Source organism: Pteropus medius, unplaced genomic scaffold, assembly GCF_902729225.1.
Source record: "Pteropus medius unplaced genomic scaffold, Ma_sr-lr_union100, whole genome shotgun sequence".
Lineage (NCBI taxonomy): Eukaryota > Metazoa > Chordata > Mammalia > Chiroptera > Pteropodidae > Pteropus > Pteropus medius.
In genome coordinates, this window is record NW_024340699.1 from 15,284,606 (window position 1) to 15,309,271 (window position 24,666).

Sequence of the window (24,666 nt, forward strand, 5' to 3'; positions counted from 1 at the left end):
AACATAAGACGAGCAGCTGGACCTCTTTTCGGGATTCCCCAGCTTTCGGGAAACGCGAAGCGCACTCTACGAAACTCCGAGTCTCACAGGTTCATCCAATCTGGGAACCCAGGGCGGCTCTTTCTGTACACCTGGCACTTCTGGTCCCGCCCCATTTCGCCAAGCTCCCAATCCTAAGCCCGTTTGCCGTGATTGACGTCACCCCAGGGCAATTACAATTGGTCCTGGCGACGGCCGCTCCGCCTCCTCGGGAACCCCGCCTCCCTTTCATTCTGAAAGCGAGACCCTCGGCCTGGACGTCCAATGAGAAGCTCCTCCACCCCAAAGGTCCCGCCTCTTTCGGCGCCGACCCCGCCCCGCGGGCTGCCGGGACGCCCGCCTCCCGGCGTGGCGCGGGCCAACCGGAGCGCGCGTTCGTCCGTACGCGCGGCGGCGCGCCCAATCCGCGGGCCCGGGCCGCGGCGCCCGCCCCTCCGCCGGGGCCGAGCGGCGGGCGAGAGCGGGCCTCGGGGCGGCGGCGGCGGCGGCGGACGCGGCCTGAGGGAGCGGCCGGCTGCCGCGCGGGGCTCGCCTCGCCCGCGGCGGGGTCCATGGCCTGAGCGGCCATGTCCGGCGTGGTGCGGACTCTCAGCCGCTGCCTGCTGCCGGCCGAGGCCGGCGGGGCCCGCGAGCGCAGGGCGGGCGGCGGCGGGGCCCGCGACGCGGAGCGCGAGGCGCGGCGGCGCAGCCGGGACATCGACGCGGGACTGGCCCGCGAGCGGCGCGCCGTGCGGCGTCTGGTCAAGATCCTGCTGCTGGGCGCGGGCGAGAGCGGCAAGTCCACCTTCCTCAAGCAGATGCGCATCATCCACGGCCGCGAGTTCGACCAGAAGGCGCTGCTCGAGTTCCGCGACACCATCTTCGAAAACATCCTCAAGGTGCGTGCATCCCCGCGTTTCCAGCCGCACACCTGCGCCCAGGTGCGCGCAAGGGGCGCCCAGGTGCGCGCAGGTGCGGCCCCGCGGACCGCCGCGCCGCGGCTGGGACCACGGACCACCCCTTTGTCTGCTCCCTGGGGTGGGTGTTGCCCTGAGCGCCCAGGTGCCCGCAGCTTTGGGGAGCTGGCCAAGGACGCGCGCCCTGTCCCCCGTCGGCTTGGTGGCCTTCGCTCCTGCCCCTCTAGGCGACCGTGGAAGTGGAAAGACTGGCCAACTTTGGGGGCTGGGAAGGGTCGAGAAAGGGGTCTTCTAGTGGGGAGGGCCCCTGCTGGGCCCCCGGTCGAGGATGCGCCCTTGCATCTGCGCGGTCCCGTTTCCATCCGGGGGGCCATCGTGCCCTGCCCTCCCAGTAAGTTCAGAAGAGCTGTGTAAACCAAAGAGGAAACCCGCCCCACGTCCCTCTTTAAAGTGTTTATCAGGAAAATTTCAAACATGTACTAAGTAGAGAGAGTAGTAGAGCGAACTGTAGGTCCCCCCACCCCACACACACACACCCCAATTTCAGCAGCGATCAATCAGTTCACTGCTGGTCTTGTTTCACCTCTACTTCTGCTCCTTGATTTTGAAGCAAATCCCGGACGTTGTATAATTACCTTAGAAAACACTTCAGTCTGTGTCGCTAAAAGATGAGGCCTCTATTTAAAAAGCATAAGCAAGAACAATACTGTCGTCAAACCTAAAAATCTAACTCCTTAATTTCATCAGATATCCAGCCAGTGTTCCGGTTTTCTCTGTTGCGCATAATTGTTTTGTTTGTATCAGGACACGACTTAAATCCTTGCATCGCAGATTTTATTATAGCTCTTAAGTGGTGTGTAATCTCCAGGTTCTCCTGTCTCTTGCTCCGTTTTTATTCTTTGCTGTTTATTTGTGGAAAAAAACAAAGCCCGCAGAGTGGACAAAGTCTGAGTTCCAGTTTCTCCCACTGCGAGCCCGTGTTAAAGGTCCCGGAGGAATTGAACGTGGAGAAAACCGATGGTGACAGGGAAGTAGAGGCCCTCCTGCACCTTGATGAAGCCCCTTCCATTGTTTGTTTGTTTGTTTGTTTGTTTAAGTTTCGTGTCTACCCTTCTTTCCCAGGCTCATTTTGGGGAAACCAAATTACAGGTATGAGGAAAGTTGTCTTGAAGCAGAGGTAGAAGCTTGTCATACCAGAAAGCTGCCTGGAAACTAGATTTTACAGTGCCCAGGGGACTTCAGATTTCGCAAGGGGCTGGAACCCCTCCGGCACATTCTTCTTTCTCTTCACTGTGAGGGAGCATCCGGCTTTGGAGATGAAGGGGCTCCTCGCTGGGCCCCGCGCTGGGCCCCGCGCTGGGCCCTGGGGCTCCAGACTTCCCGGCCTGCACCAGGATCCTCAGGCCAGCATCCCGCGTTACTCTGTTATTAACGTATCCCATCGTAGTAGAAATAGCTCTTTGAGGATCATGACGGGAAGATAATTTGAAGATGAAACACTCCTTCTCATTTCTCCTCTTCCAGAAGCCTCCTTGAGTCAGAGCTCTGGCCCAGTGCTGCCCAGCTTTAAAGGCCAGGTACCCCGGGGCAGTTCAGGGGCTGACTGGGGTTAAAAGTCCCCTCCTCTTCTGGGGTAAAGTGCAGTTGATTGTCTTTGTCTACCACAGAGCCGGGTTTTATTTTTGCTGTTTTCTGGACCTCCAAACCAGGCAGGTTTAAGGGCATAAAGATTTGGCCGATGTCTCCTGGTTTCTTTAAACTCAGGAGGCAGAGACAATATTTAGAAATACAGACTTTTAAATCTAAAGCAGTGTGTAAGTGCATTTTAGAAAACCCAGTCTTAACCCTTTCCTGATACCTGTAAACATGAGCTTTTACTGACTTCCTCACCAACTGAAACAAGGTTTGTTAACCAGTATCCCATTTTGCCACTATTTTACTAATTATAGTTCCACATTAAACTCACTTTATTTGCTGTGACTGTTTCAATAACTAGTTAGAAATTCAGCTTTCATTCTAAAACCAAAAGTTACTCTCCCTCCATTTTTGTTTGGACATCATTTGGGGAAGAGGCTTTTTAATTTAAATAAATTACTTTGTAGTGACTTTAATAGTGGACATTTGAATGATACTGTTCAGAACAATAATTGTGTCTACATACAGATTTCGCGTTTACAGGCTATTTTTAAAGGACTAGCTACGTGTCATGCCCATTGCAAGGCCATTTTGTATATGGCGTTTAATTTTCATAACGCTTCGGATAGTATTGTCCCATTTAGCCAATGAGGAAATTGGTGATAGTTTAAAGTCTGCTCAAGGTCAGTTACCTAATGAGCAGGTGGCAGAGCTGGGAACCATACCCGGTCCTTTTGTTTTTAATTAAACTTTTAATTTTGGGATAATTGTATAGTCCTCTGCACTCGTAAGAAATAACATAGCGGCCTCGTGTCCTTTCCACCAGTTACCGCCCATGGCGGTACCTTGCAAACCCGTAGCACAGCGTAGCAGCCAGGATGCTGGCACTGGAAACGGTGCTCACACCGCCCGTGTTGCCCCGCAGCCGCTCCCTCCCCTCCCACGCCCTCCCCGACCGTCCAGTGCTGTCATTTCGCCATTTCCAGACTGTAAGTGGAGCCATGCAAAATGGGACCTTTCGGAACTGGCTCTTGTCACTCAGCATAATTCCCGGGCGGCTCACCCAAGTTGCTGCATGAGCCAGTGGCCGGTCGTGGGTGCCTTCGGGGTGCCGAGTAGCTCCGCGGCTGGGCTCTACCGCAGCGCGCCTAACCGCTCACCGCTGGAAGACACCTGGGTTTTCCCGTTTCTGCCTATTATGAATAAATCTCGTGTGCGCATTTACGTACACGTTTTTGTATGTACAGAAATGTTCGCGTGTCTGGGATAAAATCGTTTGGTGATGTAGTCGCGCGTGTAGTTTTATGAGAAACCGCCAGGCCTTCCAAAGCGGTCGTCCCATCGTCCGCTCTCCCCGGCGGTGTGGGGGGATCCCCTTCCCGCGTTCTTGCTGGCGGTCAGTGTCGCTTTTATTCCAGCCGTAATGGTGGGTGTGTCACTGCGCTCTCGTTGCTGCTTTAATTTACATTTCCTTCATGGCCAGCGGCGCTAAACTTCTCGTCGTGTGCTCATCTGCCGTCTGTACACCTCTTCTGTGAAGTGGCTCTTCATGTTTTTTACCTATTTCCTAATGAGGTTGCTTGTTTTTTATTGTTGAGTTTTGAGAATTTTTTATATATTAAAGACACTAGTCCTTTCTGAAATACGAAGTTTGCTGGAATTTTCTCTGTTGCTCATCTTCTCATTTCACGGAGCATCGTTTTTAATTTTGATGTTGTACAGTTTATCAGTTTTTTCTTTTATGGATTATGCTTTTGATGTCAAGTCTCAGAACTGTTTGTCTAGTCTTAGATCCCAAAGATTTTCTCCTACTCTTTTCTTAAAAGTTTTATAGTTTTACCTTTTACATTTACGTCCCTGATCTGTTTAGAGTTAATTTTTTTTAACCTATATTTTCATCTTGAGTTAATTTTTGTATAAGATCGAAGGGTTTTTTTTTTTCTTTTTTGCCTGTGGATATCTAATCGTCTCAGCAACATCTGTTGAAAAGAATATCTTCCGCTGAATTTCCTTTGCACTTTTGTTAAAAATCAGCGTGGGTCTGTTTCTGGATTCTCTGTTCCACTCTGCCGATCTGTATGTCTCTCCTGCTGCCGGAATCCCATTGTGTTGATTGCTGTAGCCATATAGGAGGCCATAATATCAGAGAGTGATCTCTCCCACTTTTCCTTTTCAAGATTATTTATCTACTCTAGAGTTTGTCAATGTCTCTGTGAAATTTGCCTGGATTTTGACAGCAACTGCATTAAACCCGTAGCTCGATATGGGGAGAATTGACATGTCTACTGTGGTGACTCTTCCAATCCATGAACATGGTATGTCTTCGTTTACTGAAGTCATCTTTGATTTCTTTGATCAGCATTTTGCTATTTATTATTGGCATATAGGTCCTGTGTATGTTTCGTTACACTTTTACTAAAGTATTCGGAGCCACTTTCAGTGACACTGTGCTTCTGTCTCCAGTCTCCAGACGCGCGTTGCTGGTGTGCGGGAAGGTCAGGCCATTTTTGTGTCTCGGTCTTGCGTCCTGTGATCTTGCCGAATATACTTTGTGGTTCTAGGGCTTTCCTCTATATTCCTTGGGATTTTCTACATAGATCATCATGTTATCTGCAGATAGGAACAGTGTTATTTCTTCTTTCTCAGTAGGTATGCTTTTTATTTCTTGTTTTTGCCTTACTACAACAGCTGGAATTTCCAGTATTATGTTGAATTACAGTGGTGAGAGTAGTCACATCTTCTCTTTCTTTCCTGATGTTGGTGATTGGTGTCTTCTCTTTTTATTTCTGTCAGTCTTTCTAGAGGTTTATCAGATTCCTTGATTTTTTTCTTCTCCCTGAAGAACCAGCTTTTGTTTCACTGATTTTTCTTAATGGTTTTCCTTTTTTCAATTGCATTTATTTCTGTTCTTTATTATTTCCTTCCTTCTTCCTTTAGGTTCGTTTTGCTCTCTTTTTCCTAGTTTCTCAGGGTAGAGACTTAGATTGTTTATTTGAGATCTTTCCTCTTTTCTAAGGTAAGAATTTAAGCTCTATAAATCTCCTCCTCAGCACTGTTTTAGCTGTGCCCCCGTATTTTGATATGTTGTATTTTCATTTTTATTTAGGTTCACATGCATTTTTATTTTTTTCGAAGTGTCTTCTTTGACCCATGGATTATTTAGAAGTGTGTTATAGTTTTCAAGAGTTTAGAGGTTTTTCTGTTATCTTTCTGTTATTGATTTCTATGACTTCATATATCCAGAGAAGATACTTTGTGTGATTTCAGTTATTTTAACTTTGTTGAGGTTTGTTTTATGGCCCAGACTATGGTATAACTTGGTGAATGTTCCACAGACACTTGGGAAAAAATGCGTATTCTGTTGTTTGGGGAAGTGGTCTCACGTCAGCTAGATCCTGTCGATTGATGGCTATGTTTCCGTCTGTATCTTTGCCAATTTCGTGGTCCTGTCAGTTGCTGAGAGTGGGGTGTTGGAGTCTCAACTACAGCTGACCCGTGAACAGCGTGGGGGTTAGGGCGCTGATCCTCCGTGCAGGTGAAAATACGCATACAGCCTTTGACTTCTACAGAACTTACCCACGAGCAGCCCACTGTTGACTGCAAGCCTTACTGATAATATAAACAGTCAACACGTATTTCATATGTCCTATGTATTACATACTGTGCTAGAGAAAGGAAAATGTTAAGAAGATCATAAAGAAGAGAAAACACATTTAACATTTGCAATGTCTTCTGGAAAAGCCCGCCTGTAGGGACCTGTACAGTTCAAACCCACGTTGTTCAAGGGTCAGCTGTGTCACTGGAGATTTGTGTTTTCCCTTTAGCTCAATCACTTCTTGCTTCCAGTAGTTTGAGACTCTGCTGTGTGGTGTGTAGACATTTAAGATTATGTCTTCCTGATGGATTGACCCTTTGTCATTGTGTAATGTCCCTTGTCATCTCTAGTAATCTTCTTCGCTCTGAAATCTACTTTATCTGATATTTGAACATAGCCGCTTCTGTTTTTGTTATGAATGCTTTCACGGCCTTTTACTTTTTTACTTTTAACCTACCCCTGTTGTTGTGCTGGCGTGGGTTTCTTATAGACAGCCATTGTTACGTCATATTTTTTCTACTCTGCCGATCTCTGCCAACTAATTTGTATATTTAGACCGTTTACGTTTAAGATAAAGTAATATTTAGTATGTTAGGGCATGAGTCTCATTTTATTTTTTTATTTTTGGTTCTTCCTGTCACTTACCTTCCTGTGGGTTATTTGAACATATTCTAGGATCCCGCCCTTGATTGACGGATGGTTGGTTTTTGAGCATAGCAGAGCTCCGGACTGTTTTCTTGGCGGTCGCTCTAGGTTTATGGTACGCACCTAACTCATCCCCGTGTCCTGGAGCCTGTGTCATACAGCGTTCAGTGAAGCGTGGATCCCTTTACTCTCCCCACGGCTTAAATTTAAATGTCTTACGCATTTCTTATTCCACTTGGAGCACCACATTCGTTGGTTTTATTTCAGTCATCGCACGTGATTTAAAACCTCACAGCAAGTAGGGTAGTTTGTTATACTGACCCGTTTTACCTATTCCGATATGTTCTTTCCTTCCTGAAGTTCTAAGCCGTCTCCTGTTACCTGCTCTGTTCTGTTTGGAGAACAGAGTGTGGATTTGCTTACAGCCAGTTCAGCTTTCCTTCGTCCAAGAATGTCCCCTTTCCGAAGGACATCGTCTTCAGCTATAGAATTCTCCTCTCCTGCCTACCTTTGCTGTGCCCGTTGGTCGCGTCATGCCTAGAGCATTCTCAGTCAGCAGGGAGGGCTAGGCGGTGTGGAGCTGCTGCCTCGTGCTGGGACCCGGAGTCCCCACCGTCCGGCCCGCTGGTTCCAGGTTCAAGGCTCTGTGTCCCTCATCGCCTCACACTACCCCCTGCAGCGGATTATTTCAGTCTGCTAGTTGCTTTGACTTCCTGTAAGTATTCCCAGGAAGATTTCCTGTGCCTCTTTTTATTTTTATAATCAAAGATTTTAGTCTCTCCCTTTCCGAGTGGACTGTCCTAACGTTCATGCATTTGGTGTCTCAGAGCTTGTGTGGCAATGCCTCTGGCGACAGGAGGGGCCTCGATGTCTGTGCGGAGGCTCCAGCCAGCTCGTTGTCTCGCAGTGGCTCCACTCCCTCTCCTGTAATCTCAAGAGCCGTTTTTAATTACCAAATTTCACATCCAGTTAGGAGTAAATAAAATGTTAGCCATTTCAGGCTCCTTTGTCACAGGGACTGGAAGTCCTAATGCCATGCACATAATCGCACGGGTGTCATTCCCCGGCCCAGAGCAGCTTCCTGTGTACGTGTGTATTGATAATTCGGCGAACTTCTTTGACGAGATGTCCCCGAGGCCAGCGTTGTACCCGGGGCTGGTGGGGGCAGGGTGCTGGATGGCGAGGACTGCTGTCCCTCCTATCAGGCACCGGCTAGCGGGGGGACAGGCGCCCTGGTAATTCAGTGCGGCGTCTGGCTGTGTGCCGGGTCGGGCCGGCGGAGGGGCGGAGAGCGGGAAGGTTCAGTCTGGTGGAGGGACCTGGAAGAGCCTCTCAAGCAGTGTGATTTGAGCTGGCCGCCGAAGCCCGCAGGATTTCAGCAGTGGAGGAGACACACGGGTGAGACCATCTCGGTGCCATACGGTTGTGTGTCAGTTAAGACAGAATTCTGATCGGTTCAGGTATTGAAGAAGAATGAATGTGGGAGCTGGGCAGAACTTTCTGGTACAAATGATGGGTCATGACATGATGGCTCGCGGGAGACCTGTGGTCGCAATACTCATTAGCTGCAGGTCGTAGACCTTCTCTAGAAAATTCATATATGCGCACGTGGTTCGAGGCGTTCCCTGACATCCTGAAGCCCAAAATGCACCTCCCTGCTCCGTGGCCTACAACTTAAGAACTTTCATTGCAGAATATCTAAGATTATGCTAAGCTTTTTTAAATGGAAGTCTTCTGTTTTCTTGGAATGGTTGGCTAAACACGTTTACTTCTTGCTAAGGCGACCAGGACTGTGATGAAGCCTCCGCTGCTGCTCTGTATTCGAGCTCGCTGAGGCCCCTGGCCCGCAGGGCCCTTTCCTGGGCTCAGCAGAACCCCTTCGGCCCTGGGGCCGCCGCGGGTTTGCCTAAGAGCGGAAGCATCCCCGTGCCCCGGGCTCTGGGAGCCGGTCAGGTTCCTGTCGCCAGCTGGCAGATGGCGTTAGCTGAGTGAGTGTGCTTTGTCACTCGGACACGTGGGGTTGGGCCTTTGGTAGTGCCAAAACCCAAAACATCATTTTCCATCGGTTAAAAAATCCAGAGACCCCTCCCCCTACCCGCCACCCCTGGCCATTGCTGGGACTCAGCACGTGGACAGTCGGTACCTGGCCTTCAGGTTGCCCTGCTGACTGTTCTCACCAGACCTGCTCTAGGGGAGTAGTATTTGACCTTTGCTTGATGTCATGAGAGATCTGAAGTATGCTGTGCTTGATGCTAGATACTGTTCTGTTGACAGCTCATAATTATCTTCTGTTACCGCATAGTTGAGAGTGGAGTCATGGACCTTATCAGTTTAAATGGAACAGAAGATTCAGACCGAAGGTTTATCCAGAGATGTAATTACAGGGTGAGCTTCAAGCCACGGGAGCCAGTGCTGTGTAGTGGGTCTGCTGCTCCGCTCGCATCACGTGGAGGGCGGTGACACCCCTTAAAGACAGGCTGCTTTATTTTGTGTCATGACGATTATGGTTGCCTTTGAGAGTGAGTGTGAGGAGCGGTTGCCCAGCATGTGATAGACTCAGCTCTGAACGGTTCTCTTGTGCTCTGGGACACTTGCCCGTCTCACGTTAGGGTAAATGCTCAGATTGGTTCAGGTGCATTGGTTTCCGGAATGGAAAGCATAGTTTGCATCCCGCGTCGGGAATCGGTTTGAGAACCCGACACTCTGCATTGATTCTGGGGACCGGGTCCGCTTGGAGCTTGTGCTTTGGGGGTGCAGCATCCACAGGACAGAAGAGGGACAGTTGTTAGAGGCTTCTGCTGTGGGTGGGGGGAGGGCAGCTGGAGGGGCGCGGGCACACCTGTGCATGGCGCCGAGTGGGAGTGTGCACAGCGTGTGCCCGCCTGTTGTGCTTAGCTGCCTGGCTGGCTTCTGTGGGTCTGGGAAACACATGAGGGGACAGGAGAGGGGACATCACTGGTTACGTCCCCGGAAGGACAGGGGGGCCTCAGCCCAGACGAGGGAGGCCATCGAGGCTGTGCGGGATGTGTGATGAGTGTCACCTGTCCGGGGCCCGGTCAGTGACCCGGGCTGCTGAGACACTTGCAGCAGCCCGGCTCGGCGCTCGGCGCGGGCGAGGCACACGTGGTCCAGACCCAGCCCCGGCACCGCGTGGTGCGGGCGGCGCTGGCGGCCCAGGTAGACTGTTCGTCTTTGCCGACGAGATGCGGCGTTCCAAGCCAAAGGCTTGCCGCTGGCCGAGGAGGGACAGGGAGCAGGTGGAGCCTGGCCGCTGCTTGGGAGCGTCACCTGCGGGGTTTTCTTAGCACCTGTGAGCAGCGCTTTAACGTGCGTGTTCCACCGACACTCAGCTCTTTATCTGCAGTCGTTGGCACACATGCAGAGACCCAAATGATTTACATTTTTGTGGCCACTAAAGTGTTTTTTCAAGGAAGCGAAGTTCTATAATTTTAGTCTTATGACGGGGAAGGGAAATGGCTGTCCCTGAGGGTTGATTAGATGGGCGGAGATTGGAAACTGAACCGTGTGGAGCCTCCGAGGTCCCTGGGAGGTTAGCTGGTCATTCACCTTCTTAGTCCATACCCGGGACGGCTCTGAGTGACGAGGTTGCGTTTTTAAACAAACACACCAGAACGGCCCTGACACACCGGGGAGCAGATGTCTCCTTAAAAGCCAGTGCCGGGGAGGCCACGCCCACACACACACCCACACCCACGTGCGCGTGCACGGAACGAGTGTGCGCTCACGCTGGCACTGCGCGCGGCCGCCTCTGCCCCTGTGTCGGGAGCACCCTGTGTGGTCTCATTCGATCCTCTGGCGACCCCGCGAGGTTGGGGGGGTTCACTCCCGCGGGAGGGTTCGCCTGCTTCGCCTCCGCGTTCCCGTGGGGGCGTTTCGGCCGCGGTGGTCTTCTTGCCCCCTCCCCCTCGCCATCCCTCGCGCCCTCTGCTCACCGGAGGCTTGAGCTGCTTGACTGGTGAGTTTTGGGAAAAGAAGGGAGCGCACTGGGCCTCGCTCTGCATTCGGCCCCTGGAGCCGCCCTGCCCGCAGAGAGCGTGCGTCCCGTTCGCTGGTGCCACCGCTGTGGGGGTGACCCGCCCGTGCTGGTGCAGCTGTGCCAGTGAGCAGACGACCAGCTGCAAGTCTAACACCACGCTCTGCCGTCTGGCCTTCGTTAGTAGGAAAGCAGGATTTCGATCTCCATCTTTCTGACTCCTGTTTTGAGTTCCACACCGATTCTGGGCTTGAGAGCAGGAGGAAAACTGGACTCACTGAGTGTGAATCTGCCTGGGGTCGCCTGCTGGGCCGGAAGTCCCTCGTTGACATCTAAACTCTGTTTAGGTCAAATAGAGGTGAAGGAAGCCGTCACCCCTATTTTCTGATGCAAAGTGGCGCTGACCAAGGATGCTGCCGGTGCTGCTGGTGTATATGGAGCGTTAGAGTCAGGCGGAGCCGTGGGGTTGCCGAGTTTCTTACCCCTACACAGCATCTCTCACCGGTGGTCCTGGAGCCGTCGCCTGAGCAGCTCTTAGGTCGGGGGACTCGCTGTGGCCGTCCCTGGGCTCACCGAAGATGTGGAGTTGCAGTGGGCAACTCTGAGACACTTGGACCTGGTGGACACAGTGTGCTGTGGAGCAGCCGAAAACACACACCCTCCTCCCACAGGGCAGCTGTCTACTTCTTTTATTTGTGCAGTCGATTACCCAGGTACCGCAGGTGCAGCAGAGGACAAGACAGAACGTGGTCCCTGTGGGGAGAGCTGCCGTTAGCCCCGTACCGAGCCCCTGTCGCCCCCGCTCCTTTTAGCTGGGTAGTCTGTAACTTGTAGCTGGAAACACAGAGTCCCGATGGGGAGAAGCCAGCTCTGGGGCGAGCCGGAAGAGCAGCATCCAGGCCGAGGAGCCGAGCCCCAGGAGCAGATGCCCGAGGCAGTCAGGCTTTGACGGAGTGGAACATGGTCTGCCTAGGTGATGGGTGAGGGGGCGGGGGAGAGCTCCTGGGTCAGGCCCGGCAGGCCTTCTCAGCCACAGCAATGGCGATTCTGGCCGTGGGAAGCAGGGAGGCGTTTCAGGCAGAGGGCTGCGTTGCCGTACACGCACAGATCAGTCTGGGGGTGGTGTGCGGACTGGGGCAGGGTCACAGACCCCCACCCCTTAACCAGCGGAAGGGTTGGTACATATATGTATATGTGTGTGTGTATATAAAATAATCTTACAGAGGAATAGTCACCAGAAGTAATCAAGGGAGGAAAAGGAACGTTATTACACATAGGATGACCTGCATGAAATTCTGATATTTGACCCTTTTGACAAAAATAGTTTCATGCAGTCCAACCTAATATTTTAAGAACACTGCGACCTGGGCCGAAAAGGAAGATTCTGAGGCCGTGTAGTGCTTCTTGTGACCTCTGCCCATGCCCTAAAAGTGACCTTGAGGGAAGAGGGTGAGTCGGCCCCGCCCTGAGCATTCTCATGAGCACCCTTCATTTTGGAGAGAAGGGGTGCTGGGTCAGGAGCCCCAGTGTGGCAGGGCGGGGCTCAGGAGTGGGGGCGACCTGCGAGGGAGCATGCGCTGTCCATGGTGCTGGCCGGAGCGCCGCACCACTGCTGGGCGCGGGAGGCTGTACGGCGTGAGCTTGAGGTCCAGACACGCTTGCTCGGCCTCCGCGGACCGAAGCAGCAGCCGTCCGCCAGACTCCAGCTGTGACGTGGAAGACCAGTAGGGGGCATGCGATCAGGGGAGACGCTGGGTCCTTCTGAGGGGGGCAGGTGCGGCGTTAAGTAGGCGCCCGGGAGGGTTGCCTGGAGCCCATCAGGTGCTGTGCCCCAAAAAAGAGCGGAGGGGTGTGGCAGCAAGGGACACAGGTGCTCTGGGGAAAGGTGTCCGTGGGACCGAAGCAGATTGCCCAGGACTGCTGGATGCTGCGTACGAATGATACACGTATAGATGACAAGACAAGAAAATGCGGTAAAGGGGAGATTGCGGAGTTGGTGTCCTCACGCGACGGTGGGGACCAGGGAGGAGCTGGGAGCAAATGAATGCCGCTGTGGGGACGCGCCCTGCGTGCGTCCTCCGTGGCCCCGTGGGGGACGACTGGGCCGCCTCAGACGCTTCGTGCGTGTCAGCGTACACTGCTTGCCAGCGTCCAGGGAGGTTGTGCTGTGCCTGCCACAGGGCCGCTGTGTTCCTCCCTCCCCTCTGGCCGTGATGCCCAGCGGGACACTTGGTGACCTGGGCTCTGGCCTCGCCTCTGTGTTTACTGAGGAGGGTCTGTCCGAGCAGCCACCTGCTAAGCCGAGGCCCCCCAAGAGCAGGAATAGTTTTGTTTGTTTTCTCCCTGGCGTTCAGCCTGTGTCTGCACACGGTGGAAGAGCCTCAGGGACAGGCACCCACAGAGATTGGTCAGTTCACCCAGCGGCCCCCTGGGTGGCACAGAAAATGGTGGTGACGTGTGTGTGTGTGTGTGTGTGTGTGTGTGTCCACAGTTCTGACTTCCTTTCACATAATTACCTTGTTACCTGTAGCAGCCTCACAGTGACGAGAACGGCAAGGCAGGGGCTTCCTGTCAGCCACCCTGTAACACAGACTTCGCCGAATGGGAGCCGGTGACAGTGGGCTGTGTGGATTTACTTAGGCCCATATTTTTTTAAAAACCGGAGTATTGCTGACGTGGTGATAACGTTTCCAGCGATCATGTGTAGCTTTTCCTGTACGGTGACATCAGTGCTGGGTTTGGGAACTCTAAATCTAGTAACTGTTACAGGTGAACAAAACCACAGTGGAATCTCATGTGGGATACAGTGCAAAACTCAGAGGACACACTCACACTCACACACTCACACTCGCATAGTTCATGCACTGCGATCCCGTTGTACAGATACATGTAGCCACACCTGGAAAATGAGAAGACTAACAATATCCCGTGTTTTTTTCTGTGGGACAATTGTGAGCTTATTTTTAAAACTATATTATCTACAGTGAACGTTATTTTAGAGACCATGTCGGCAGTAGTATTTTTTTAGGGTGAGTCTGAGACCGTAACTTCGTGACCTAGGTGCTTCCCTAAGCCCTTTCTCTAGTTAACATCGCTTCAGCCACCATGGTGTTTTCGGTTGGAATCGTAGGCGTTTTCACTTAATTTGTGGTTTGTTTCTTGCTTTAGAATTTTTGCAATCTCGACTATTTTCAGAATGTGTAAATATTTGCTGAAGAGAACACAGCATCTTCATCATTTTTTTAAAGCGGAAACTTGTCTTGTTTCTTAATTCTTGGTGACTTCGAGAAAAGACCACCAAGTTGCCTGCGCTGTCTCCTGTGTCTGCCGCAGATCACATCTCTTCCGGCAGAGACGGTGCCCTTTTCCAGTCTTTCACTGATTTTTAAAAATAATATTTTAAAAAGTAAAATACTGGGGACAAGAAGACTTTCTACATGTAGGTGTTTTTGAAGTAGATTACAAGACTTACATCTTGAATCAAGCCTTTCAGAAAAACTCTGGTGTTCTTATAGTTAATTAGCAATATAGTATAATAAGTATATGTGGATAGTTGTATTTTGTTGTGTCGTTGTTTAATTTATACTCGGGTGGTTATTTCCTTGACTGTGACTTCCCTAAATAGTTTTGACATCAATCTGCCACGTCACCTCACTTACATAACCGATGTGAAGAAGTCATTCAGTGCTCAGTGTTGCCGCCCAGTGAGCGGAGAGCCCGCAGGCGTTGACATGAGGCAAGGTGGCCCTGTGCCGTCCTGTCTCAGATGGCACCAAGTCTCAGACTCAGCTAATCTCATGATTAAGTGGCTTCCGGAGAGTCCAGTCAGTTAAACAAAAGATAAAAGGAATCAGGTGTATCTACTAGAGAGGAAGGGACAGAATTAACAGAAGGGGCAGATCCAGACGTTATCTGAAAAGTTACTGGAATAGAAGTTCCGGGAGTGGCGGGGCACACGTGACTGTTTGTGTATGAACGTGCGTGCATGGGGTTTCCTGTCACAGGAAAATATCGCCTTCGTAACAGCAACAAGAGGAGCGAATACCCAGGAATAAGCGCGGAGTGCGCAAAACCTGCACAGCGAGGGCCGCGCCAGTGCGCAGAGGCGCAGAGGCCGGTGAAGTGGGCTGTCTCTGCGAGCCGGGATTCTCGATGCTGTGGCGACGCCAGCTCAGGAATTGAGCGCAGTCACCATCTATCTGATACGTTCTGATTCTCGATAGTCTGGAGTTTACACTAGGGTTCACTGTTGGTGGTCACGGATCCCGCATGACAGTGTCACACAGAAGGGTTTCCTTACTCTAAAAACCCTCTGCGTCCCACCTATTCACCACCCCCCGTTTCCCCTCCAGCCCCTGGCAACCGCTGATCTTCTACTGTCTCCATAGGTTTGCTTTTCGCAGAACACAGAGCTGGCATCGTACAGGTAGCCTTTTAAGATCGGCTGCTGTCAACCAGTGATGCGCATTTAAGGTCCCTCCGTGTCCTCTCACGGCTTGCTAGCTCCTTTCCTTTCAGGGCTGAATACTGCTCCGGCGTCCGCATGGACCACAGTCGGTTTATGCATTCACCTGTGGGAGGACATCGAGTTGCTTTCAAGTTTCGGCAGTTAAGGAGACAGCTGCTTTTGTGTGGACATAAGTTTCCAACTCATCTGGGTAAATTCCAAGGAATGAGATTGCCGGATCACGTGGCAAGAGTTGAGTCTTCTACGGTGGCTGCACCGGCGGTGAGTGGGACTCAGTCTCGCCAGCCGCGCTTACGAGCTGTCAGTGCTGTGGATTTATGCCGTTCTGATAGGTGGGCGCTGGCGCCTCGTCGTTCTTTAATGTGCATTTCCCTGACGACGTGTGACGGTGAGTATCTGTCATGTGGTATTTGCCATCTGTGTGTCTTGGCGAGGTTCAGATCTTCTGCGCGTCACATACGTTCCGCAGGGATTTCCTCCCAGCCTGCGGCTTGTCTTTCCATCACTCACGGGGCCCGCCTGCCCGCAGCGCGTCTGTGACCGCGGAGCACTCCGCCGTGCGCGTGGACCCGTGTGCTTGTCCACGTGTCCGTCGGTGAGTGTTTGGGTCGCGTGCACCCTTTGGCTGTCACGTTTGGTGCTGCTTGAACCGCGCGTGCACACGCCTGTGAGCGCGTTTTCACCAGGAGTGGCCTGGGGCGGCGTCAGCTCTGAGCGGGTGAGGCCGCCAGGGCTTCCCAGGGCGGCCGCGCCGTGTCGCCCTCCGCGCCACGTCCTGGGCAGCGTTGCTGTCGCCCGTCTGTTTCATTACAGCCGTGTGGTTTCGCGTTGCGAGGAGCCACCTGGCCGTCCTGCGCGAACGCAGGTTCCGGTTCGGTAGGCGGGAGCGGGGCCTGGGACTCTGCATTTCTGACAAGCTCCCAGGGGATGTGTGTGCCGCTTTGGACAGCGAGGACAGGCACTGCTGTCTGGCTCATGAAGGGGACCTGGACCGGGCGCCCTGGGCTAAGTGGCGGCGTGGAGGGAGGACGTGACAGGGCCGTTCCTCGGCCTAGCGTCCCCAGGCACCTCCTGCGTGTCCAGTGCTTAGGACGCCTCCGTGAAAGCAGCTGAGCTCCGTCTCTGTCCTCCCAGAGCTGACACGCCAGAAGCAGTGGGGGGGGGGCAGAGGGAGGGGGGGGACGAGGAGCTGGAGGGCTGACGTAGCAGGGCCGTGCAGGTGCCAGCAGGCCTGTCCCACAGAGGTGACACCGCCTGTTAGAAACCAGCGTGGCGGCCGGGAGCCAGGGTGACGCCATGGGGACGGGTGGAGGCGTGCGGACCCCTGGGCTCCCCTGGAGAGCTTTCAGCAGACCAGAGACAGCCTCTGACTTAGCCGTTCGAGGGGCGCTGGCTGCCACCCCCTGAGAGAGACCAGAGTGTTAGGCGCGGAGACCCTGAGAAGTGGTCAGATTCTGGAAACGTGTCGAAGGTTCTGGCTTTTGAGACAGGGGAGATGGTTGTGATGCGTTTAACTGAAAAAACGGGCTCTATTTTAAGGTTCAGCGTTTGAGTATAAAACGTAAAATTGTGGCGGGGGCAGAATAATGGCTCTCACTGAAATATAGTAAGTTTTATGTCTAATTAAAGGAGATTTATTTTTACTTCTGTTTTTCTAGAATGCGTATTTATTATAGAAGATAAAAACTTGTAAAAACTTTGCTTCTTTCTTTACAGAGTTTTACTGCTTGCTCTTCATTCTGTCAAAGTCACTCATTTGCACTGTATTTTATAGACATCACATACAGTTCGTACTGTATTATGTTTACAAATTTTTTTAAATCTTTTAGCTTTTTACTTAGTTTCGTGCGTCTAGCCTACTGGAATGCAAGGTCCTTTGAAGTCCAGCGTTTCATTTTGATTTTCTCTGGGCTCCGCCTGCTGAATGAATTGCTGTAATTCCTTTGCGTGGTAACTGGGCCTCTTCCAAAACAGTGTTGTTTTTCTAAATTTGCAGAGGTTTATTATTAGCGTGATTAAAAAACCGAAGAACGACTGTCCCATTCTTTAAGGTTCTCACTTCTTCGCCGTAGCCTCTGCTCCCATTCCCGTCCCCAGGGACTGGTCCCCAAGCCAGCAAGAAGTTCTCACCTCCAGCTCCTGGGACGCACGATCTCAGGACTCGCTTTTGCCCCCACCGCTGTCAGGACTTCTTCAGTCGGGTAGGTGGCCTTTTCCGCAGGGGCTGCGCTCTCGCCTCTGTGGTGGAGAGAAGCAGACCCCTTGGGTTTACTTGTGCTTCTTACGTAGTAGGAGGGGGACCCCCGGTCGCGGGGCCAGCGCGGGGCTGTATGGACCAGGAAGTGTGGAAAGGCCCATCCGACAAAGCTTGCCGTAGGTGTTAAAAATAATGTGTGACTAGTGACCAGAAATTAAAGGTCCTTTTTTCAAGGCCGCGGTGGTGGCTGGTGACTGCTGCGGTGTTCCTGAAGGACGTCCTGTTTCTCCTCCCTTAAACCGTGTCGAAGGCCAGTGAACGTGAGGTTGGGGGTGGGCGCAGGGGCCTCAGTGACCCCTCATGTGGCATCTGTCTGGTCGGTGCCCTCAGGGCTGGTTTTACAGACCCTCCAGGGGCCGAGAGGGTCGAGAACATTCATTTTCTTTGACCCCTTTGCAAGTCACTGTCTTTCACCTTTCTGAGAGCGGGGAGCGTGCCAGACTCGGGCCCATGGTCCAGGTCGCCACTCTTGGTCACTAGGCACTTGCGGTGCCAGTTCGGAAAGCAAGGCCGTCACTGAGTTCTGCAGGTCGCACCCCAGCGAAGCTGGGAGGTGAAAGTCAAAATACCTACAAGGGAGAGCATCGCAAAGGAGAGTGGCTGCCAGGAGCCGCGTCAGAACCCGCGGATTTCAGTTAAGTCACAAAACCAGCAGGAAAGCTGAGTGATTAGCCTGCGACGTTGTTCAGCTGGGTCTGTGAAGGGTCTTGGTGCTCACTGAGCCTCCCTCATTCACGTGCATGCTCACTTCCACGTGGCGCAGGCGTCGTGGCCTGGGCGTCAGCCCTGGGCGGGCGTCAAAGGACCCGTCTTGGGCACCTGCAGGCCTACGGACGGCGCATAGTAGGCCTTCTGTATTTGCCGGACACGTGAATAAGTACTTTTAGAGGAAAACGGCTGAAAGAACTTGAAAACCAAAAATTCTAATTTTGATGATCTCATAAACAAAATATTTTTCCCGGTTTAATGACACGGAGGTCAGGATTGTGCTGGGCGGAAGGCAGTCTACCCTCCCGCTTCCCGGCCCCCATGCCTGTGCTGGGAGACGTGTCGTGGGGAGGACAGCTCGCCTGCTGTCGTGCTGAGCTCCCTTGCTAAGTTGCGGGGAAGAGTGGGGCAGAGGCCTCAGAAAACAGGGTGCCGGGGGGAGCAGCTGTCACACGCCGGGAGACTTCAGAGGTGCGCGGTTCCGTCTGGGGCCACCCAGTCAGTTTGTGGGGAGTTACAGCCTTGTTTCCTTATATAGAGTCATTCATAGAATTTGGGAGTTTCACGAGTAGCCAATAAAAGCCGTTCTCTGTTCGTTATTCTCGTAACTGAAAACACGTGGTCTGACGATTGCTGTCTGCTGTCTGTGTCCCCACACTGCCACGCTGGCTCCTGAAGTCCTGCTGGGGGGATTCCTTCACGCGCCCTTTCTGCACGGGGCAGCCCCGGGCCACGGGCACCAAGCTGCTTCTCTGCGGTGAGGCCCAGTGACCACACTGATTGTATCTCCCAGCCCATCTGGGTGGAACATCCATAATCTAAGAATCTTCACAAAATTTCTTAAGTCTGTAATAAGCAACACGCTAGTCAGAAAATCATTGATTAACATCTTTCACTTAGATAACACTTTTGTAGGAGGCGAGCGATTCCCATGGAATTTTGTCTGTCGAGCTGTGGCCGCGATTTCGTCTCTCTCGGGTTCTAAGAGGCCATGCTGGTCAGTTGACCAGGAGGTCGCAGCTGCCTTGCGGGAGCAGGTCTGGAAAACAAGCATCTGGCAGAGACTCGCGGAGGGAGCAGACCACGCTGACTTCTGGGGAGAGTGCCCCAGGCAGAGGGGACAGTGCCTGCAGAAGCCCAGGAGTGTGGGGTGCGGGGGGTCACAGGGACAGCAGAAAGGCCAGTGCGGGTAGAGCGGAGCGAGCGAGGCGGTAGTTGGAGGTGGGGTGGTAGGGATGGAGCGTCACAGAGTCCCGTGGGCCGTGCTCGGAAACGGGGGGCGACGGGAAGCCATTGGGAAGTTTTCATAGAGAAGCGAAGTGATCCTGCTTACGTTTCCAGAGGCTCACTCTGTGCCCCGAGTGGACAGGGCTGGCAGGCGGGGCATGGGCCGCGGTGAGTAGGGCATTCCCTGGAGGGCCGCGGTGCCCCGGGCACGTTCCCGCGGTGGTTCGACTCAGTGGGATGGGAGCGCTGGAGGTCGGGATTTGTCACCTTGCCGGCCTCGGTTTCCCATCTGTGAAATGGGAACGATTATTGGAGCTCTCTCATGGTCGCTCCAGGAACTGGACGAGTTACTACTGCTCATCGGACCTTTGTCTAGACACAGCAAGGCTTCAAGCAATGTCAGCTTCATTTTCGTTGTCACTGACAGCTTTCTCCCCAGCCACTGTCGTGAGTTTGCTACGTATTGTCTGTTTTGATTCTTTTACACCTATGTGTATGTCCGTAGTCAACACATATATTTCACGTGTTAAGAATGTACGTGGCATCATTTTGCATACATTGTTTAAGGGCGTCTTTGCCCAACGTGTTCGCATTTCGTCTGTGGGTGTGGGGAGGTTGGTTCACAGCCTTCACGCTGGTCCCCAGGCTTTGCAATCTGCCCGGGCCGATGCACGCTTGGGTGGTTTTCCATGCCCGCGGCAGCCGCCGTGCGCTGTGGCCAGGCTTCTCCAGATCGCACGTGGGTGCTGGGTCGTGGGGTCAGCTGTGTGCGGCCCCGGCTTCCTGGTAGCGCCTCTCACGGAACGGCCCAGTTAACAGCTGCTGCAGGAACCAGAAACTCTAGTCCCGTGCTCGGGCAGAAAAGTCACCACGCGTGTGTGAGCAGACGCATGACGGGGACACACTGCGTGCCTGTGCAGGAGTGACAGGCACTGTACCGGGACGTGCTTTAACCAGCAGTGGTGAGATGCACAGACATGGATGACTGTCACGGAGGGAGTTTGTCCTGCCAGCCCTAGAGACGGGGCGGGGCACTCCTCACAGGGCCACCCGGGTGCGCCGGGGAGCGTGGCAGGGGCCGGGCACGGGCGGGAGCCTCTGTGGTGCTTCGTGGGAAGGAACGGGTGGGCAGCCTAGGGTTGGACCGTGCGGCGGGAGCCTGGCTGCCCAGGTCCGGCCCTGGGTGAGTGGGCAGAGCAGTCCCGCCACCTGGCTCGTGAAAGCCAGAGAGAGGGGCGGGTCCAGGCGTGGCCTCGAGACTGGCGGGCTCCCCGAGGGCAGCCTCTCCAGGGTCAGCACGCCCCGCAGATAAGCCACGCAGGTAGGAGGCACGGCTAACGAAGGAGAAGCAACCCAGAATGAGTGGGCCCGGAACCGTATGGAACCCGTGGTTGCTCCCTTCCCTGCCAGCCGCTACCCCTCGCGGCCCCGCGGGGTGTAGGCACTCAGGCTTTCAGAAGTGCCAGTGCGGGCCCAGCCCTGAGACCCCGCTTCCATGATCTGCAGTGCAGCCTGGGCGTCAGGGTGTTTAACGCTGCCCAGGCGATTCAGACCGCAGCCAAGGCTGAGAAGCACTGATCTGTGGAGAGGGGACTCTACGACCCGCTCACCAGGATTCTCAACTGCAGATAAACTCGCCTCGGAGCCAGTAAGCCAGGGGCCTGGCATTGGCAGACCTTCTGTAAAGGCTGGAGTAGGAGCACAGACCCTGTGTCGGGCGTGACGGGGTGCCCGCGGAACAGGAGAACACGTCTCCGTGAAGTCCTTATCGATAAAATTCCAAGTATAATCATGGCAGCTGAGTACAGTCGTCCCTCAGTATCCGCGGGGCTTGCTTCCTGTCCCCCTCCCGGATACCTCGATCTGCGGATGGCCCCGTCCCCCGTATGTGGGTCCGCGTGTGACTCGCACATCCTCCACGTTTTAGACCACCTCTGGGCGCCCACAGCACCTGATCCGTAAGGGCCACGGGAGCAGGCACTACTCTGTGTTGCTTAGGGCTCAGCCTTCCACCATAGTGTTTACTTGTAGTTCTGACTCACGGTCGGGGGCCCGTGGATGTGGGGGCCAACCCTGCAGCATTCTGTGCCGCAGGGGTCTCTGGACAGAGTGGCATTCTTTGCAGAAGTGACATTTCACTTAATTGGGGTTCAAGGTCAGTGTTCGTACCATGGACTCAAATGCAAACATACATCTTTACGAACCATCCTTTGGTCAGAGGCCATGCAAAACCAGGAAGCGGGAGCGTCTGGCCTTCGCATCTTAGTTCGCCGGCCCACCCCCAGCCCTGAGCGGCCGAGAGCCTGTCCCTGGTTCCGCTCTGGGTGGCGGGACGAGGGTGGCCTGGGAGACACTTGGAGCGTGCTCTGTGATAAGGCGCAGCGCAATTTAGACCCATCATGCTGTGCGGAGCTTCGCCGTCCCCTGAGTCAGGCCGCGTCACGGGCTGCCCCCCCGGTGCGCGGCTCCCACGACCTCAGAATACGGGCGCACGTGGGAGCTTGCAGCCCGCCCGCCCGCACCCGCTCTCCCCCGGTGCTGCTGCTGCCTTACGAGGACCTGTGTACGTGCAGCCCCCGCTCTGTTGTTTTGGCCAACTGGAAAAATCTGAAAATGCCTCGCCTGGGTACCTATTTAATAACCCAAAAAGCCACACTCCCAAGTGGGCTGCGTCTGAGTCTGCTTTGGCAAACTTTCCTTTTTCTTTTCTATTGAGGTATAATTGACATAACATTGTGTTCGTTTCAGAGACACAATGTGACAATTCGGTATTTGTGTAAGTGTGGTTAACATCCATCCATAGTTAGAGTTTCTTTTCTGCAGTGAAACCCGTTAAGATCTACTGTTAGCAGCTTTCAAACATGCGATACAGCGTAGTAACTGCGGTAACCACTGTACATGACAGACCTGTCAAACTTTCAGGATTGTTTGATAAAAGGACTTATTTCTCCCACTCCTAAATTATACCTCATGATATTCTCAGACAGTAGCCGAGGAGAAACCGCAGCCCTGCACTGCCAGCTGAAGGGCAGCCTCGCGCCCAGCCTCTCGCCACTGAGCGAGCCCCGGCCTCGGGCTTGTCCGCTCTGGGTTTTCACAGCCGCTGCGCTCAGGCCCTCGCTCCCCACCACTGAGAGCTCGTGCTCCTGCCTCCTGTCCTGGAAGTCGGCTCCGTGGCATCTTAGCAGCCCTCCCTGACAACCGAGTTGCAGTGGCCTCCTTCACGATTCTCCTTCCCTGATTTTGCTCCTTTAGAGCGGGGTCTTCAACCCCCCGGGCCGCGGGTTGGTACCGGTCCCTGGCCTTTTAGGAACCGGGCCGGACAGCAGGGGGTGAGTGGCGAGTGAGCCAGTGAAGCTTCCTCTGTATCTGCAGCCGCTCCCAGCGCCAGCATCACCGCCTCAGCTCCGCCTCAGGTCCTCAGGCATTAGAGGCTCGCAGGAACACTGGTTCCCGGTGCCACAAAGGTTGGGGACCTCTGCTCTAAGGACAGATCCCAGTGGCTGTGTTGCAGCCATCTCACTGTTCTTTCTGGGGGCCTGTGTTTCGAATGTCTGCTCCCCAGCACGGAAGCCTCACAAGGGCCCGGGTCCCCTCTCTCTCCGTCTCTGCTGTATCCTCGGTGCCTGGTGACTTTGATGGGTGGGCTTATTGGACGCAAGAGGCTACTACAGAACAAATATGATTTCCTTGTCACCCACATGTAGTTTCGCATGCCTACTATGTGTTGGGCCCTAGAAATAACATGGTGACTGTCACAGGAAAGGTGAGCACGGGGCGCCTAGGGGGTTTGCAGCTGGAAGTCACAGGCAGGCTGATAGACATTGACGGAAGGCTGTTATTTACAAGGGACTCACATCTGGAGGGTGATTTGACAGCACCGTTCAGAGTTCCTGCCAGCTCTGAAATTCTGTGAATTCCGGGTGGTGACAAATGCAGGAAAGGGAAATGAGGAGTTGTGTGGCCTTAGGGTGGCCAGGAAAGGCCCCTCCGATATGGTGACTTTTGGAAGGAGACTTTATGTTTGCAAAAGAAATCCCCTAGAAGCCTCAGCTTGCGACTCCGGCTCTGTGAGCTCGGTGGACGTAGAGAGGGGTCTTCATTCTGCTGCCCTCAGTTGTCTTTACTGCAGGTCCCCGGTCCTCAGGGACAGAGCTTACCTGGCGGGAGGCTGGGGGGAGGCAGGCCCGTCACGGCAGTGACCTCGGCTCCGCTCCCGTCTCGGAGCCTCGGCCTCGGGTCTCAGGTTCTTCTCACCAGCCGGTCCCAGAGTCCCCAGTGCTGGAGCCAGGCCCGCCCCCCACGCCGGCCCCTCCACACGCCCCGCACTCGCCCCGCCTTTCTCTCCTTTCATGACTGTCGCTCGTCCCCAGCTTCTTCCCCTCGAGGCGCAGCGGGCACAGTAGGTCCCTTGTCACCAGGGCTTCTCTTGCAGTGGACAGTGGTGTCTCTCAGTGTTGGTCACCACTCTAAACAAACCTCACTGGCTGGGACCTGCTGCTGCGGAGGGGGACGCGGAGGCAGCAGGGTGGGCTAGGCGGGACGCTGTCCCTGTGCTGTGGGCATGGCATCATCTGTTTTTGAAATAACTAAAGAAAAAATGTCATCCTACAGCATTCTGTTTCGTCAGAGCTGGTAAATATAATTTTCAAGCTTTGTTTCCTCTCAGAGCTAGAAGACAAAACAAACTGACGAGAGGTTGCTGTTGGGGCCAAAGCAGTTAGGTTTGAAAGGTCACGGAGTTCTTTCGGTCTCATATCCGTGTCTGTCCTCACCCCACGCACAGATGGAGAGGAGCCGCTTTGTCGGCTGATATTATCACCAGTGACGGGCAGAGGTTTCGGGCGGGCTCCTTGCTCTCTGCTGCCCCATCGCCTCGATGGACTTCGGGGGTCCTGACAAATGCGTGTGCGTCCGGTGGCGTCAGCAGAGGGCAGTCGCAGGAACTGGGCGTGGTGGGCCAGGGACACGGAGCCCCAGGCTTCAGCAGGCTACCGAGTCTGAGGACCGTGTGTCTTCGTAGCTTTAAAGGAAGAAGAAAGTAAGCTGAGAAAAACAGCGCCCGAGTGACGGGTCGTGACTTTGAGGAGAAGCAGATGTGGGTCCTCTCGGCGTGTGCTTGCTTCCCCGACAGCTGAAACAGCATCCTCGCCCCGAACGGGTGAAGCCGTTTGCGGGTCTGGTGGGGACAGGCCGGACGCC

General features: G+C 53.9%; 1 protein-coding gene across 2 annotated transcripts in view; it reads left to right on the plus strand.

The window, feature by feature from the left end:
* The first annotated feature begins 518 nt into the window (after positions 1 to 518).
* GNA12 (G protein subunit alpha 12) overlaps positions 519 to 24,666 on the plus strand; it is a 66,912-nt gene continuing 42,764 nt past the window's right edge. The window contains exon 1 of one of the 2 annotated variants that reach the window (XM_039878954.1): positions 519 to 917. In XM_039878954.1, the coding sequence (XP_039734888.1) occupies positions 606 to 917 (312 nt within the window). In that variant the 5' untranslated portion in view covers positions 519 to 605. The remainder of the gene's footprint in view (positions 918 to 24,666) is intronic. The other variant, XM_039878944.1, reaches the window with a different exon arrangement.